The following is a 14,970-nucleotide window of genomic DNA, read 5'->3' as shown; positions in this document are numbered from 1 at the left end:
TACATTTGACAATAGAGAGTAGCCTACCTTACAGTTGACAATAGAGAGTAGCCTACCTTACAGTTGACAATAGAGTGTAGCCTACCTTACAGTTGACAATAGAGTGTAGCCTACCTTACAGTTGGCAATAGAGTGTAGCCTACCTTACAGTTGACAATAGAGAGTAGCCTACCTTACAGTTGACAATAGAGTGTAGCCTACCTTACAGTTGACAATAGAGTGTAGCCTACCTTACAGTTGGCAATAGAGTGTAGCCTACCTTACAGTTGGCAATAGAGTGTAGCCTACCTTACATTTGACAATAGAGTGTAGCCTACCTTACAGTTGACAATAGAGTGTAGCCTACCTTACAGTTGGCAATAGAGTGTAGCCTACCTTACAGTTGGCAATAGAGTGTAGCCTACCTTCCAGTTGACAATAGAGTGTAGCCTACCTTACAGTTGGCAATAGAGTGTAGCCTACCTTACAGTTGACAATAGAGTGTAGCCTACCTTACATTTGACAATAGAGTGTACCCTACCTTACATTTGACAATAGAGTGTAGCCTACCTTACATTTGACAATAGAGTGTAGCCTACCTTACAGTTGACAATACAGTGTACCCTACCTTACAGTTGACAATACAGTGTACCCTACCTTACATTTGACAATAGAGTGTAGCCTACCTTACATTTGACAATAGAGTGTAGCCTACCTTACAGTTGACAATACAGTGTACCCTACCTTACAGTTGACAATACAGTGTACCCTACCTTACATTTGACAATAGAGTGTAGCCTACCTTACATTTGACAATAGAGTGTAGCCTACCTTACATTTGACAATAGTGTACCCTACCTTACAGTTGACAATAGAGTGTACCCTAACCTTACAGTTGACAATAGAGTGTAGCCTACCTTACATTTGACAATAGTGTACCCTACCTTACAGTTGACAATAGAGTGTACCCTAACCTTACAGTTGACAATAGAGTGTAGCCTACCTTACATTTGACAATAGAGTGTAGCCTACCTTACATTTGACAATAGTGTACCCTACCTTACATTTGACAATAGAGTGTACCCTAACCTTACAGTTGACAATAGAGTGTAGCCTACCTTACATTTGACAATAGAGTGGAGCCTACCTTACAGTTGACAATACAGTGTACCCTACCTTACATTTGACAATACAGTGTACCCTACCTTACATTTGACAATAGAGTGTACCCTAACCTTACAGTTGACAATAGAGTGTAGCCTACCTTACACTTGACAATAGAGTGGAGCCACCTTACATTTGACAATAGAGTGTAGCCTACCTTACATTTGACAATAGAGTGTAGCCTACCTTACAGTTGACAATACAGTGTACCCTACCTTACAGTTGACAATACAGTGTACCCTAACCTTACATTTGACAATACAGTGTACCCTACCTTACATTTGACAATAGAGTGTACCCTACCTTACAGTTGACAATAGAGTGTAGCCTACCTTACATTTGACAATAGAGTGTAGCCTACCTTACATTTGACAATAGAGTGTAGCCTACCTTACATTTGACAATAGAGTGTACCCTACCTTACAGTTGACAATAGAGTGTAGCCTACCTTACATTTGACAATAGAGTGTAGCCTACCTTACATTTGACAATAGAGTGTACCCTACCTTACAGTTGACAATAGTGTAGCCTACCTTACATTTGACAATAGAGTGTACCCTACCTTACATTTGACAATAGAGTGTAGCCTACCTTACAGTTGACAATAGAGTGTAGCCTACCTTACATTTGACAATAGAGTGTACCCTACCTTACATTTGACAATAGAGTGTACCCTACCTTACAGTTGACAATAGAGTGTAGCCTACCTTACATTTGACAATAGAGTGTAGCCTACCTTACAGTTGACAATAGAGTGTAGCCTACCGGTAATCAAACGGATTCAACTCATCCTCATGTGCTTTTATAGTTATTCAATCATTTGAACAGAATTCTATAATATTATCTGTAATAATACAGATCGTGTATGTATGGGGTAATAATACTACACCCCTGCAGATTGCCAGAGGTGAACAGTGGTGTTTTCTCTGTATATTCTAGCCAGAGTTAGTGTACCTGGCTGGCTTGTTTGGGCCAGGTAGATGGAAGGGACTGTGTTATTGGGTCAGTGTGATCCAGTCCTGGGTAAGCTCCTTGGCTAAACTCTCCCCCTGCTGACAATGCACTGCTGACAATGGGCTGTACCGAACAGTTTGGATGAGAAAGGGCTAATCTCCTTAAAAGATCTGTAGCTGACTGCTACACCTCTTCTCTTCTGATAAATACTGGAACACCTGTCTGTCCAGGTACAGAACAGTTGTCACTCCTACATGTCCTGCACGCAAGGTGAGAACCAGGAGAGGCCCAGCTTAAACTACAGCAGGGCCTCTGCTGCTGCTGTCAGCTCAGACACACGTCTGGTATGCTCTGTTATACTGAGGCTACATAACAGAGGCTGCATAACAGAGGCTACACTGAGGGACACAGTCATTTAGTGTGTCACCTCTCAATACCTAGCATGCTATAATGTTCTAGAGTTATGAGGGTCAACCTCAAGATCAGACAGAATCTGCTCTGGTTGCAAAAAGAGTCACTAAGCAATGTGTTGACTGTCAGAATCAGGAGAAAACTCTAGAAGGGAGCAAAATCTCTGCTGACATCCTTAATACAACAGCATCTCATAACCTAACACCTTGTCTATCACACTTCCTATGGAGTAGAGAAACATGATTATGCTTATCAATAATTAAATTGAAGTGTGTGTGTGTGTGTGTGTGTGTGTGTGTGTGTGTGTGTGTGTGTGTGTGTGTGTGTGTGTGTGTGTGTGTGTGTGTGTGTGTGTGTGTGTGTGTACCCACTGGGAGCAAAGGGAGGGACGTGGATTATAGATAGAGGATCATGAGGGTACTACTCTAAATGGAACTGACCAGGACTAATCGCGACGTCAGATTGCACCAGTCAAAATGAATGGCTGGTCCTGTATCTAAACTGCTATCATGTGTTGGCTTTAAAACTACACAGTATGTTATATGTGATCATGAGGTAATGGTGTTATGCACTGAATGTACACCTGCTCTTTCCATGACTCAGTCTGACCAGGTGATCCCAGGTCAAAGCTATGATCCCTTATTGATGTCACCTGTTAAATCCTCTTCAATCAGTGTAGATGAAAGGGAGGAGTCAACTGAGACATGGATTGTGTATGTGTGCAATTCAGGGTGAATGGGCAAGACAAAAGATTGAAGTGCCTTTGAACGGGGTATGGTAGTGTCAAGAACTGCAATGCTGCTGGGTTTTTCACGCTCAACAGTTTCCCGTGTGTATCAAGAATGGTCCAACACCCAAAGGACACGCAGCCAACTTGACACAACTGTAGGAAGCATTGGAGTCAACATGGGCCAGCATCCCTGTGGAATGCTTTCGACAGCTTGTAGAGTCCATGCCCCGACGAAATGATGTTGTTCTGAATGCAAAAGGGGAAAAACTCAATAATAGGGAGGTGCCCTTAATGTTTTGTACACACAGTGTATATCTTTCTATGGTGTTCAGTTAGTGCAGGGGCTGTAGATGGGTGGGCATACCTGGGATATGCTTGGCCCAGCCAATGATGACCACCAGCTCCCGGTCAGCCAGGTCACACAGTGTGGTCAGGGCCTTGATGTCACTCTCAGGCATGGTGGGGTCAGGCATGGCGTAGATCTTCTCTGGCTCGGCCACCAGAAGGTGGGACACGATCTTTGTGACTGAGGAGGAAGCAGAGGTGGTCAAAACAATAGTCAAAGGTCACATTACTGTGATGCGCAATCAGGTACTGTACACTTAGATACACACAGTACCTACATGGAAGAACACACAAGTACAATTATGACGTAGTCTACATTCAACATTATGTGAGATGGTGTTACTGGGACTCCTATCTTTAAGAACCCAGTCACTGTTTTATATCGGTCATCCGCTCTGAGACCTGTCATAACTCAGCTGTGTCCAGAACAATGCATGTCTGGCCTATATTCTCTAGTACTTCTCCTCCATGGAAATACACCTATACAGACAACATAGTCTGAATAAAATGAATGCTTTAACTGAATGTGGACTGGGAGAAGGCTTTGGGGAGGGGTTGGGCAGTGGGGAGGGGTTGGGGTTGGGCTGTGGGGAGGGGTTGGGCAGTGGGGAGGGGTTGGGGTTGGGCTGTGGGGAGGGGTTGGGCAGTGGGGAGGGGTTGGGCAGGGGGGAGGGGTTGGGCTGTGGGGAGGGGATGGGCTGTGGGGAGGGGTTGGGGTGGGGAGGGGTGGGGTTGGGCTGTGGGGAGGGGTTGGGCAGTGGGGAGGGGTTGGGGTTGGGCTGTGGGGAGGGGTTGGGCAGTGGGGAGGGGTTGGGCTGTGGGGAGGGGTTGGGCTGTGGGGAGGGGTTGGGCAGTGGGGAGGGGTTGGGCTGTGGGGAGGGGTTGGGCTGTGGGGAGGGATTGGGCTGTGGGGAGGGGTTGGGCTGTGGGGAGGGGTTGGGCAGTGGGGAGGGGTTGGGCTGTGGGGAGGGGTTGGGCAGTGGGGAGGGGTTGGGCTGGGCTGGGGAGGGGTTGGGCTGTGGGGAGGGGTTGGGCTGTGGGGGGGATGGGCTGTGGGGAGGGGTTGGGCAGTGGGGAGGGGATGGGCTGTGGGGAGGGGTTGGGCAGTGGGGAGGGGGGATGGGCTGGGGGGTTGAGCTGTGGGGAGGGGTTGGGCTGTGGGGAGGGGTTGGGCTGTGGGGAGGGGATGGGCTGTGGGGAGGGGTTGGGCGGTGGGGAGGGGATGGGCTGGGAGGGGTTGGGCTGTGGGGAGGGGATGGGCTGTGGGGAGGGGTTGAGCTGTGGGGAGGGGATGGGCTGTGGGGAGGGGTTGGGCAGTGGGGAGGGGATGGGCTGTGGGGAGGGGTTGGGCTGTGGGGAGGGGATGGGCTGTGGGGAGGGGTTGGGCAGTGGGGAGGGGATGGGCTGTGGGGAGGGGTTGGGCTGTGGGGAGGGGTTGGGCTGTGGGGAGGGGATGGGCTGTGGGGAGGGGTTGGGCAGTGGGGAGGGGATGGGCTGTGGGGAGGGGTTGGGCTGTGGGGAGGGGATGGGCTGTGGGGAGGGGTTGGGCAGTGGGGAGGGGATGGGCTGTGGGGAGGGGTTGAGTTGACAAGGCTGTACTCACGGGGTTTTTTGGCAGGAGGGGGGAGGGTGAGGCCCAGGTATGCTGTGCTCTCTGCATCCATCCTCCTCTTGTACTTCTGTCTTCCCCCTCGCACACGGTCCAGACGCACACCTGACACATGACAAGAAGCAAGGAGACCTTTGAGTAGGAAATACAATTTCACCAATCTGACAAATAAAATGAATCAATCAATTCTACAAAATAGAATGTTTATAATGAAAACACAACAATTATGAAACCATTTAACACAGGGTAAAGTAGTCCCACAATTAGTCAATTGTTATTGGTAGAGAGTAACACTATAATAACAAACAAACATTCAAGTCTAATTCCCCCTCACACGCTCAGATACCCTCTTCTCAGATTGTTTTACATGATCAGTATCAAAAGTATTCCTCTTGTTATATGAGGAAGCATGAAAACTAGAAACTTGACCAAGCTAAGGTGTGAGTGTCTGTCCAGAGGAATCGCTCTGTTCTGTCGTCTGCATGGTCAGAGTACAGTACAGGGAGTGTCAGAGAGACTGCTGGCTGCCGCTGCGTTCCCATATGTGGTCCATGCCTGGCTGGTCTACTGTGACACTGCCGAGCCTGAAGGAGCTCTAAACATATGAATATTTAACGCAGGGTCAATGATCTCACAGACTGGCCCTCTAATTATTTGGCTTTTTGTGTGAGGCAGACGGAATACTAATGAGCAACCAGGCTGGTACCTGTGAGCTCAGCTGTCAACGGGCCTCTGCATCTAGCCATGTAGCTACTGTAGGAGGAGTGAATCAAAGGTGTGGAGTCGAGTCACATGACTTGATGTGGTGACTTGAGACAACACTTGATATAAAATAAAATAAATTGAGACTTGATTTGGACTTGGTGCCTCAAGACTCGGGACTTGACTTTGACTTGAGATGTGTGACTTAAATATCCGGCCAGGTTTTGTAACGCTTTGTAACTCATTTTGTGGCACAGTGTCTTCATTGACACAAAATGATCCAGAGGCAGTATTGCATTTGCAAACAAACACACACTCAGCCTTCTGATTGGACCAGCAAACTGTCAGTCATCCCAGGTTGGGTGAGCTAGTCAAGTGAGAAGACTTTGGGGGATTACGAGTGTACAAGTGAGTCTGAACGAGATATAAAATGTTATACATGTTCTCATTGGCTACATATAGTCTACCGTTTGCATGTTATTATTTTTTAAATTAAACATATATATATTTATTTCACCTTTATTTAACCATGTAGGCTAGTTGAGAACAAGTTCTCATTTACAACTGTGATCTGGCCAAGATAAAGCAAAGCAGTGTGACACAAACAACAACACAGAGTTACACATGGAATAAACAAGCGTACAGTCAATAACACAATAGAAAAAAAGAAAGTCTATATACAGTGTGTCCATATGGCGTGAGGAGGTAAGGCAATAAATAGGCCATTGTAGCGAAGTAATTACAATTTAGCAGATTAACACTGGAATGGTAGATGTGCAGATGATGATGTGCAAGTAGAAATACTGGTGTGCAAAAGAGCAGAAAAGTAAATAAAAACAATATGGGGATGAGGTAGGTAGATTGGGTGGGCTATATTTCTACCTTTGCTTATTCGATCTGGTCACTAACATAGGCCTATGGCAGAACACCACATTTTTGTTTAGAAAACATCTAATCTGTGTTTAAGAACCCAAAAGTTTTAGTCTTGACTGTTGACCAATGACCAGTCTTCAGCATTGGCACGCAGCGGCGGGTGCACATATCCAGATTAGTGACCTGAAAGCTCTTCTTTAATGTTCTCCGGTTTTGCCTGGCAAAAACACAGTACCCATGTTATTATGATCTTTTTCAAAACAATAGGCTACCTTGGGATTTCATTGATCATTTCCATAGTTCAGATAGGCCTAGATTGGGTGGGTATAATTACGTACCTCAGCGGTACTGCACATGTCTAAAGATGTAACATCACACGACCTTCACCATTTATGGGATGAAATTGCATGTGCGTCCGGGGGGAGGGGTCGAAAGCTTTGAACCACGCCTTTTTGGGGGTTGCGGCACAAAATGTTTGAAAATCACAGCGCAAATGTGAAATTGCTGGGAGAGAGGATTGCCATAAATGAATTTGCAGCTCCAAAAATGGTTTGGTGTTCTAGAATCTGAACCGTCTACTTTGCAAGCTCACCAGCAACGAGGCATCAAGCAACAATTTGTGACTGGACTCGACTTAACTTGCTCATAGAATGCACGATTTTCCATCCATTCTACTGTATTTGCTGCTCGACTTGAGACTTGGACCTTGTGACTTGAGACTTGCTTATGACTTGGTCCCACCTCTGGAGTGAATCCACAAACCCATACATACACTGTCTGGCTGTGTACAGGAACAGTGTTATAGACACACTGTGTTATTACACAGACAGATAGATAGAGGGTAGCTTTCCAATAAAACCTCCTTATTTCACCCCTCTTTCACGGGACAGGAGTGAGGCCTTATCACTCTCTGCCACTCATAGGGGACCAGGTCCTGCACTGATACTGTAAATGTCACCAACCTCATCATAACATCAGTTATTATCTCATTATTTGATAAGAATGTTTCCATTTGCATTGTCCTTTCTATTCTATTACTTTTCCACATAGTTAAAATATTTCATCTGTAGTGTTCCATTTATTTGATACAGCACAGCGTATGATGATTTTACTTAATAGTGTGCCAAACATTTATGTATATTGTGCAATACCCTATGCGGCCCCACAGGAACACTGTCCTTCACACAACTGAATGTGCCTGATGTATCTTAACCCTGTATAGCAAATACCTATCCATTTATTCATTATGTATAACCTAAACCCTCTAAACAAATGGATGCTAAACTAGATTTGAGAGCACCTCCGATCAGAGGTATTATCCAGTATGTATGGCCTAGCTGGTGGAGGAGAAGGAGGAGGAGAGGGAGGGGGAGGGGTTCATTTGTCAGCGCACCAAGTCCCCTCTGCTAAAATCACTTGCAGGGAGAGCACTTGCTTGATGATTTCATCACTTTATAACTGTAAAGATGGTGTCAGAGCTGGGCATTGTGTGGCCACTGCAAATGAGGCTAATACAATTTCCCCTCAGTCTGTACTCTCGTGGAGGATGGGTTTGGATGTCCCTATGTTCGCTGATTAGAGGTCGATACAGGGAACAGACAGTGGGGGTGTTTGGGGAGAAAAAAAGGAGATGACGTAGTATGTAAAGAATAGCCTTCATTCCATAGAAAGGGCTGAAACAATGGATTATGAAAACAGTAATTTTCAATTTCACCCCATCCACTGACAGAGCTGTACCCCCTTTTCCCCAAGCTAGACTGTACGCATGGGTGGCTACAGCAAACAGTATTATCTTGTAGGAGTAGAATAAGGAGATTTTATTCTACTTATATAAATTATTTGATTCCCTAGAAACACAAATCTGATTAGGATTGTCTTTCAATTTCCTGACTGACAACCCACTAACCTAATTACCCACAATTCCCAGCAGAGACCCATCATTCGCAGCAAATCACTATTTCCTCATTTCGCAATTTACATCCTTCACATGTAGCATGTAAAGAAAGTGTCAAGAAATATTTGACCAGTAAATCTATTCAGGGACGAGGCCTTGAGTATGAACTCATGACAAAACGGACTCCGATATCACCAAGTCAGTGCTTGCTAGGTTTAAGTGCTTAGGAGCGTTCCGATTCAGTTTCTGCTGGTGGTACTATAGGAGTGGAAAATTCCTAACGCTGATAACTGTGATGTCACCACATTCTACGGTTTCTCTGGGCCCTCTTGAGGAGCTCAGATACAGCCAGGTGGTATGGATGAACCCCATGAGCTGTCCCTTGGTGTTGGGCTGGGCTGGCTGGCTGGCTGGCTGGCTGGGCTGGCTGGGCTGGCTAGGCTGGCTGGGATGGGCTGGGCTGGCTGGGGTGGCTGGGCTGGTTGGGCTGGGCTGGGATGGCTGGGCAGAGCTGGGCTGGCTGGGCTGGGATGGGCTGGCTAGGCTGGGATGGGCTGGCTGGGCTGGGCTGGCTGGGCTGGGATGGCTGGGCTGGCTGGGCTGGCTGGGCTGGGCTGGCTGGGCTGGGCTGGGCTGGGCTGGGCTGGGCTTGCTGGGCTGGGCTGGGCTGGCTGGGCAGGGCTGGGCTGGGCTGGCTGGGCTGGCTGGGCTGGGATGGAATGGGCTGGCTGGGCTGGGATGGGATGGCTGGGCTGGCTGGGCTGTTAGTCATGTGGCTGTGTATGTCAGCCAGCATAAAGCCACGGTGACGAGGAGTCCGAGGTACATGGGTGCCTCTTTTAATTAGAACAGTCCCGGCCATAATTAACAGATGCTGACAGGAATTAAAGCTTGGCACTAACCTGTCTCATTTTACAGTCAAACAGGGCCATACAGGGAGGAAGGGAGGACGGGTGGAGACAGTGAGACAAAGAGCAAGGGCGTGTGTGAGAGAGAGAAAGAGAAAGAAGTAGAGCAGTTCATTCCATGTGTCTGACTCCTCTTGGAGAAACTCCCATATACCATTGCCAAGCCCACTTTGGTGAGCCATGGACCAAGCTTTGGATTGTTTGTTTGTGGCCAGTGTGTCTGTATTGTATGAGTATGTGTGAATGTGTCTGTGTGAATGTGTCTGTGTGAATGTGAATGTGTCTGTGTGAATGTGTGTGTGTGAATGTGTCTGTGTGATTGTGAATGTGAATGTGTTTGTGTGAATGTGTCTGTGTGATTGTGTCTGTGTGACTGAGATTGTGTGTGTGTGAATGTGTGTCAGTGAATGTGAATGTGTCTGTGTGAATATGTCTGTGTGTCTGTGAATGTGTCTGTGTGACTGGGAATGTGAATGTGTGTGTGTGTGTGTGTGTGTGTGTGTGTGTGTGTGTGTGTGTGTGTGTGTGTGTGTGTGTGTGTGTGTGTGTGTGTGTGTGTGTGTGTGTGTGTGTGTGTGTGTGTGTGTGTGTGTGTGTGTGTGTGTGAATGTGTGTGTAAAAAGGGGTGAGTCCTGCCTCATCACCAGACACCACTGTGTTTTACGGCCGGCACCATCACCCGGTGGGTGGGTAAAGGGAGGGCGGTAGTGTGCGGTGAGCTCGGATGTCAGCTCTTCAAAGCAGGATGCAGGGTAGAGGGCTTCTGGCCAAGGCGGTTGGCATTTGCACACGGATTAGCGGCGGGCTAGGGGCGGGGCTGGGGCCAGCTGACCCAAGGCTCCTCTTTCTCTCCAAAAACAATAATAATCCCCCTCAGAGCACACTCCTACAAAAGGGCCTGTCTTCACTCACTTTGTGTGGCCGGCCGAGGCAGGGGCCCTTATTTTGAGCCCCTCACCTGTTCTGGGTGTCTCTCCCTGGGGAAAGTGTCAGGATGTCTGGGATGGTTGGCAGTGCCAAGGGGGGCTTAAGCGGACCCTATTTTAGCTGGGAAAATCAGACGTCCACATGGCAAGGCATGGTGAACTGAACTCTGCCTTTCAAGGCAGCCGCCCCGCTAAACTACCGTCAGCACTATTTTAAAGGGCCCCTGTTGCCAGCTTTGCATGCTTGTAACGTGTTGCAGCATTTTTTACCACGAGTGGTGATGAGCGAGGGCAGCGGAAAAATGGTCACACATTGTCCCCCCATCCCTATCTGCTGATTGGCCCTCAGTCTGCTCACCCCGAAGCCTACGTACGCTCTCACCACATGCTCCATCCACCTACCCGTAGCGTGGTGGAGCCACCATACCACCTTGCAGTAACATCATGCTGGCTTCACTCCCCACTCAAGATGCAGGCTCCATTTGAAGGCCAAATTACACAACGTGGAAAAACATTGGTCTGTTTGAAATCTCATGTTCATTCTTTAACTTGGGTTCTAATGGAACCAAACAATTGATTCCCCATCTCCACACAGTGGCTGTCAGTGTCTTACTAATGTGTTTGGCTTGAATCCACGTGTGGCTCGATATGTCTGGTATTGTGATGTTTATATGTGCGTGTAGTGTGGCGTGTGTGTACAGAATGTTGGTGTGAGGATAACAGGAGTGCTATAACGGGATGTGGTTGTTCTACCGTGTGTCTGTCGTATAATAAGAGTGATATACAGGGAGGTACACCGAGTATCAACCACTCCCCCCTCCTTTAAAACACATGTTCACGTCTGTTGTAATGCTCTCACCTGTCAGCCCACGGAACATAACAGGATCGTAGCCTATTACAGAGAGGTGACAGATTGCATACTGTAGTGTGTGTGGTAGGGCAGAGGACATCTGCCACTGACTGATGTCAATGTAATCTCTCAATAGTATCTGTTCCTCTTTCTTTCTCTCTCTCTCTCTCAGCTCTCTCGCTCTCTCTCAGCTCTCAGCCCCCTCCATTGATCAGAGGAGAAACCTGTAGCCCCTGACATTTGATTCTTCTATTGATCACTTCCTCTTTTATACAGTCGGGGGAAAGTAGAGCGATTCAACTCAAGTCTCTGGCAGATCCCCTTTAAGCGGACTGCTGATCTTTGGAGATCACTTCCCTTACACTTCCCTTAAGACGTCTACAGAGATAAACTGGAGCCTTTTCCAATGGACCAAATACATGCACTAATTCTGTACCATGTACTCGCTTAATCAGTAGGGGAGGTAAAACCTTGAAATGCCTTGCGTTTCAAAGATATCAAGTAATAACTTTAACATGGGCACTTGAGGCCCAATACATCACTGGGGCCAAGCTTCCTGCCATCCAGGGCCTACAGTATATACTAGGCAGTGCCAGAGGAAGGCCCCAAAAAATGTCAAAGCCTCCAGTCACCCAAGTTATAGACTTCTCTCTGTTACCGCACGTCCAAAAGTCTCCTTAAAACAGCTTCTACACCCAAACCATAAGACTGCTGAACAACTAATCAAATGGCCACTGGACTATTTACATTGACCCCCTTGTTTTTACACTGCTGCTACTCGCTGTTTATTGTCTATGCATAGTCACTTTACCTCTACCTACATCTACAAATGACCTCGACTAACCTGTACCCCTGCACTTTGACTCGGTACCGGTACCCCGTTCATATAGCCTGATTATTGTTATGTCATTTTATTGTGTTACTTTTCATTTTATTTTTTACTTTAGTATATTTAGTAAATATTTCCTTAACTCTATTTCTTGAACTGCGTTGCTGGTTAGGGGCTTGTAAGTAAGCATGTCACAGTAAAACACTTGTATTCAGCGCACGTTACAAAGGAAATTTGATTTGATTTTAGGGAAAATTCCATTGCATTTCCAAGATCTCCCTGAATGTCTAGAAATTCAGTCGTATCATAGAGAGGTTAGGTGTGTTGTGGTCCATTCAAACGTACTGTAGTTTCGTAGAGCGCCTGACGGTAGGAAACTGCATTGCACCTTTGCTGGAGCTGAGCAGTAAAGTTATAATTAGGTGTTTTTTCCATTGACTGGATGACCTTTCTGCAGCTTCAGTCACATGAGCGCAGACCATCTCCAGCCTCTGAACATGGCGTTGAGCCGATGTCTTCGTGGAGCTTGGACTCGAGTCTTCTCCTGTCCCCATAACCAGACTCATCGGTGTCACACACGCTTAGATGCATTTCACATCTTTCTGTTCATTTGGGAAATGTATTTACTTGTTTTGATTGTGTTTAAAAAAAAACACTGCTGGAGGTGGGAGAGAGGAGGGTGATTGGGGGACTGGGTTCCCGCAGGACTTCATATAGCCAGACGTAATCTCTACCTCTATTCTAAAAGGTGGCGATACCCACTCCGTAAAAACGAGGGTCGTTTTCAATCTGTGGATATGCTGAATATACAGTATGCATTAGAATGCTGGGACAAGTCTCTCTCTGCATATTTGAGCTATACACTCTCTTTAACCAATCTCTTACTTCCTCCTGAAACTGGCCCTGCATTTATGGCCATCACTACCTATTTTGTGGTCTCTTATTCCTCCAGATCATATATTGGCAAACATTTTCCATCAGATTGTAATGCGACTCTGGCCCAGTCTCTTTATCTCACTGCATGCAGTGAGGAGATTCTGTTACGGAGCAGAGATCTATATAGGCTACTCTGTAGATGGAGACTTGAAATCGCTACATCACTACATCCTAACGGGATAGGATCTACAATATACGTTCCAGTCTCTGGCGAATTAAGGGAGACAGGGTGGGGTAAAAGCTGGCTATACTGCATGTCATGTTGATGGGTAGGGATGAACAAAACAACATGAACAATTATTTACGTTTAGTTAACATATTTTAAGGTATGATAATTAGGCTATGGAGTATTCCGAGAGAGTATAAAATAACTCATCTTGTTGTGTTTTTCTGCCCCCATAATAGAGAACACCTCCTCCTGAGTCTTGTCTTCATGTCTATTCTGTAGTACAGTGAAAGTGGATGGATAATCACGCTTCGTCAAACAGAAGCACCCCTTGAACTATTCTCAGCAGCGCTCCCTCAAAAGCAAGACACAAAAAGTACAGTATGCTTCCTTACAGAGCTCTTCCCAGCGGCCAGCTAAATAAATATGACACCTCCTCTCCATTCCCCAGCCACACTGCTCTCATTATTCATGTGTTTTGGCTGTTTGGCGAGACCAACAAGTGAGGAGGGGAGGGGAATAAAGGAGCAGTAATGCATGGGGTTGGGGCGAGGTAGGTAGGGGCCTAGTGGGCTGTGGCCATGGGCCGGGGCCTCCCCGGAAGGAGCAGCCCAGCCTGGGGTCTCACGGGGCCTGGCAGGGGGGAAGAAATCGAGCCAGAGAAATCCATCGGCAGCATGTTTAATTGTCATTGAATTCCCAGTTGGCGTGACTTTAAAAAACCATCCACAGGAAGAGAGCTGAGATGTTCGGAAAACATTTAGTGGATCAATATGCCGGGGAGAGCTGAGACTGGCCGGAGTGTGTGCTCAGGGACCCAGCAGAACCCTTTCCAGTCGGAATACTGTTACATTTCTATTACTCAGACAGCAGGATCGACCTATTCAGCATATTTCTGTCCCCAGCTCAGCTGCACATGATTTACTGCTGTGTTGGTAGGGGGAGGACAGAACAGGCCAGGGGGCTCAGATCAGTTGTCTGGCTATGGCTGCAGGTACAGGAGGCTGCAGCCAACATCCCTCACCCTGGTCTGGACTGGCATGGGCCCACTCACTGCTGCTCGATCAGTCGGGAGCTTTGAGGAGACCACATCCTCTGAGGAGGCCTTTTCTGATTTATCCAGTCTTTACATCCTTTTTATTTGAATGGTGGCGTTCCATTGACAATTTTGAGATCATTTTAATAATGTCGACAGAATATCTAGAGAGTGATACAAGACAGACAGACAGGCAGACAGACAGACAGACAGACAGACAGACAGACAGACAGACAGACAGACACTTTCACAAGAAAAGGAGATCTCCTTACCTTCCTTGAGCATCCCCACTTTGAGACACTTCATAAAGCGGCAGGCTTGACATGACTTGCGTCTCCGTTTTGTGATCTCACACTCGTTTGTGGCGGGACAGCTGTATTCTATGTTGCCTGAAGAGAACAAGAGATGTGGTTAACCTTAGCCTGACCACGCTTTATAAGGCAGTGTATCTTCCTATTGACTCAGAGGCAAAGGAAAAACAAAAGGTCAAATGTTCTGACCTTTTTTCTCTCCTTTTTGTACATGTAAAAAAAGGGGACACACATGAAGAATAAACGTAAACATATAAGTATTGATACATATAAGTATTGATACAATAGACATTTTAGGGCATTGTCATTTACCTTTACATTGTACGAGTCACTGTGTAGATTTAAAT

General features: G+C 46.8%; 1 protein-coding gene across 3 annotated transcripts in view; it reads right to left on the bottom strand.

Annotated features, from left to right (window-relative positions):
- LOC118368312 (steroid hormone receptor ERR2-like) overlaps positions 1–14,970 on the bottom strand; it is a 74,950-nt gene that overhangs the window by 23,054 nt on the left and 36,926 nt on the right. For all 3 annotated transcript variants that reach the window (XM_052496855.1, XM_052496854.1, XM_052496853.1), the window contains 3 exons: positions 14,585–14,701; positions 5,187–5,297; positions 3,603–3,764 (listed from right to left, as the gene is read on the bottom strand). In XM_052496855.1, the coding sequence (XP_052352815.1) occupies positions 3,603–3,764; positions 5,187–5,297; positions 14,585–14,701 (390 nt within the window). The remainder of the gene's footprint in view (positions 1–3,602; positions 3,765–5,186; positions 5,298–14,584; positions 14,702–14,970) is intronic.

Source organism: Oncorhynchus keta, chromosome 35 (assembly GCF_023373465.1).
Source record: "Oncorhynchus keta strain PuntledgeMale-10-30-2019 chromosome 35, Oket_V2, whole genome shotgun sequence".
NCBI lineage: Eukaryota > Metazoa > Chordata > Actinopteri > Salmoniformes > Salmonidae > Oncorhynchus > Oncorhynchus keta.
Note: the sequence above shows the minus strand (reverse complement) of the source record. Positions and strands in the feature narration are given on the sequence as shown.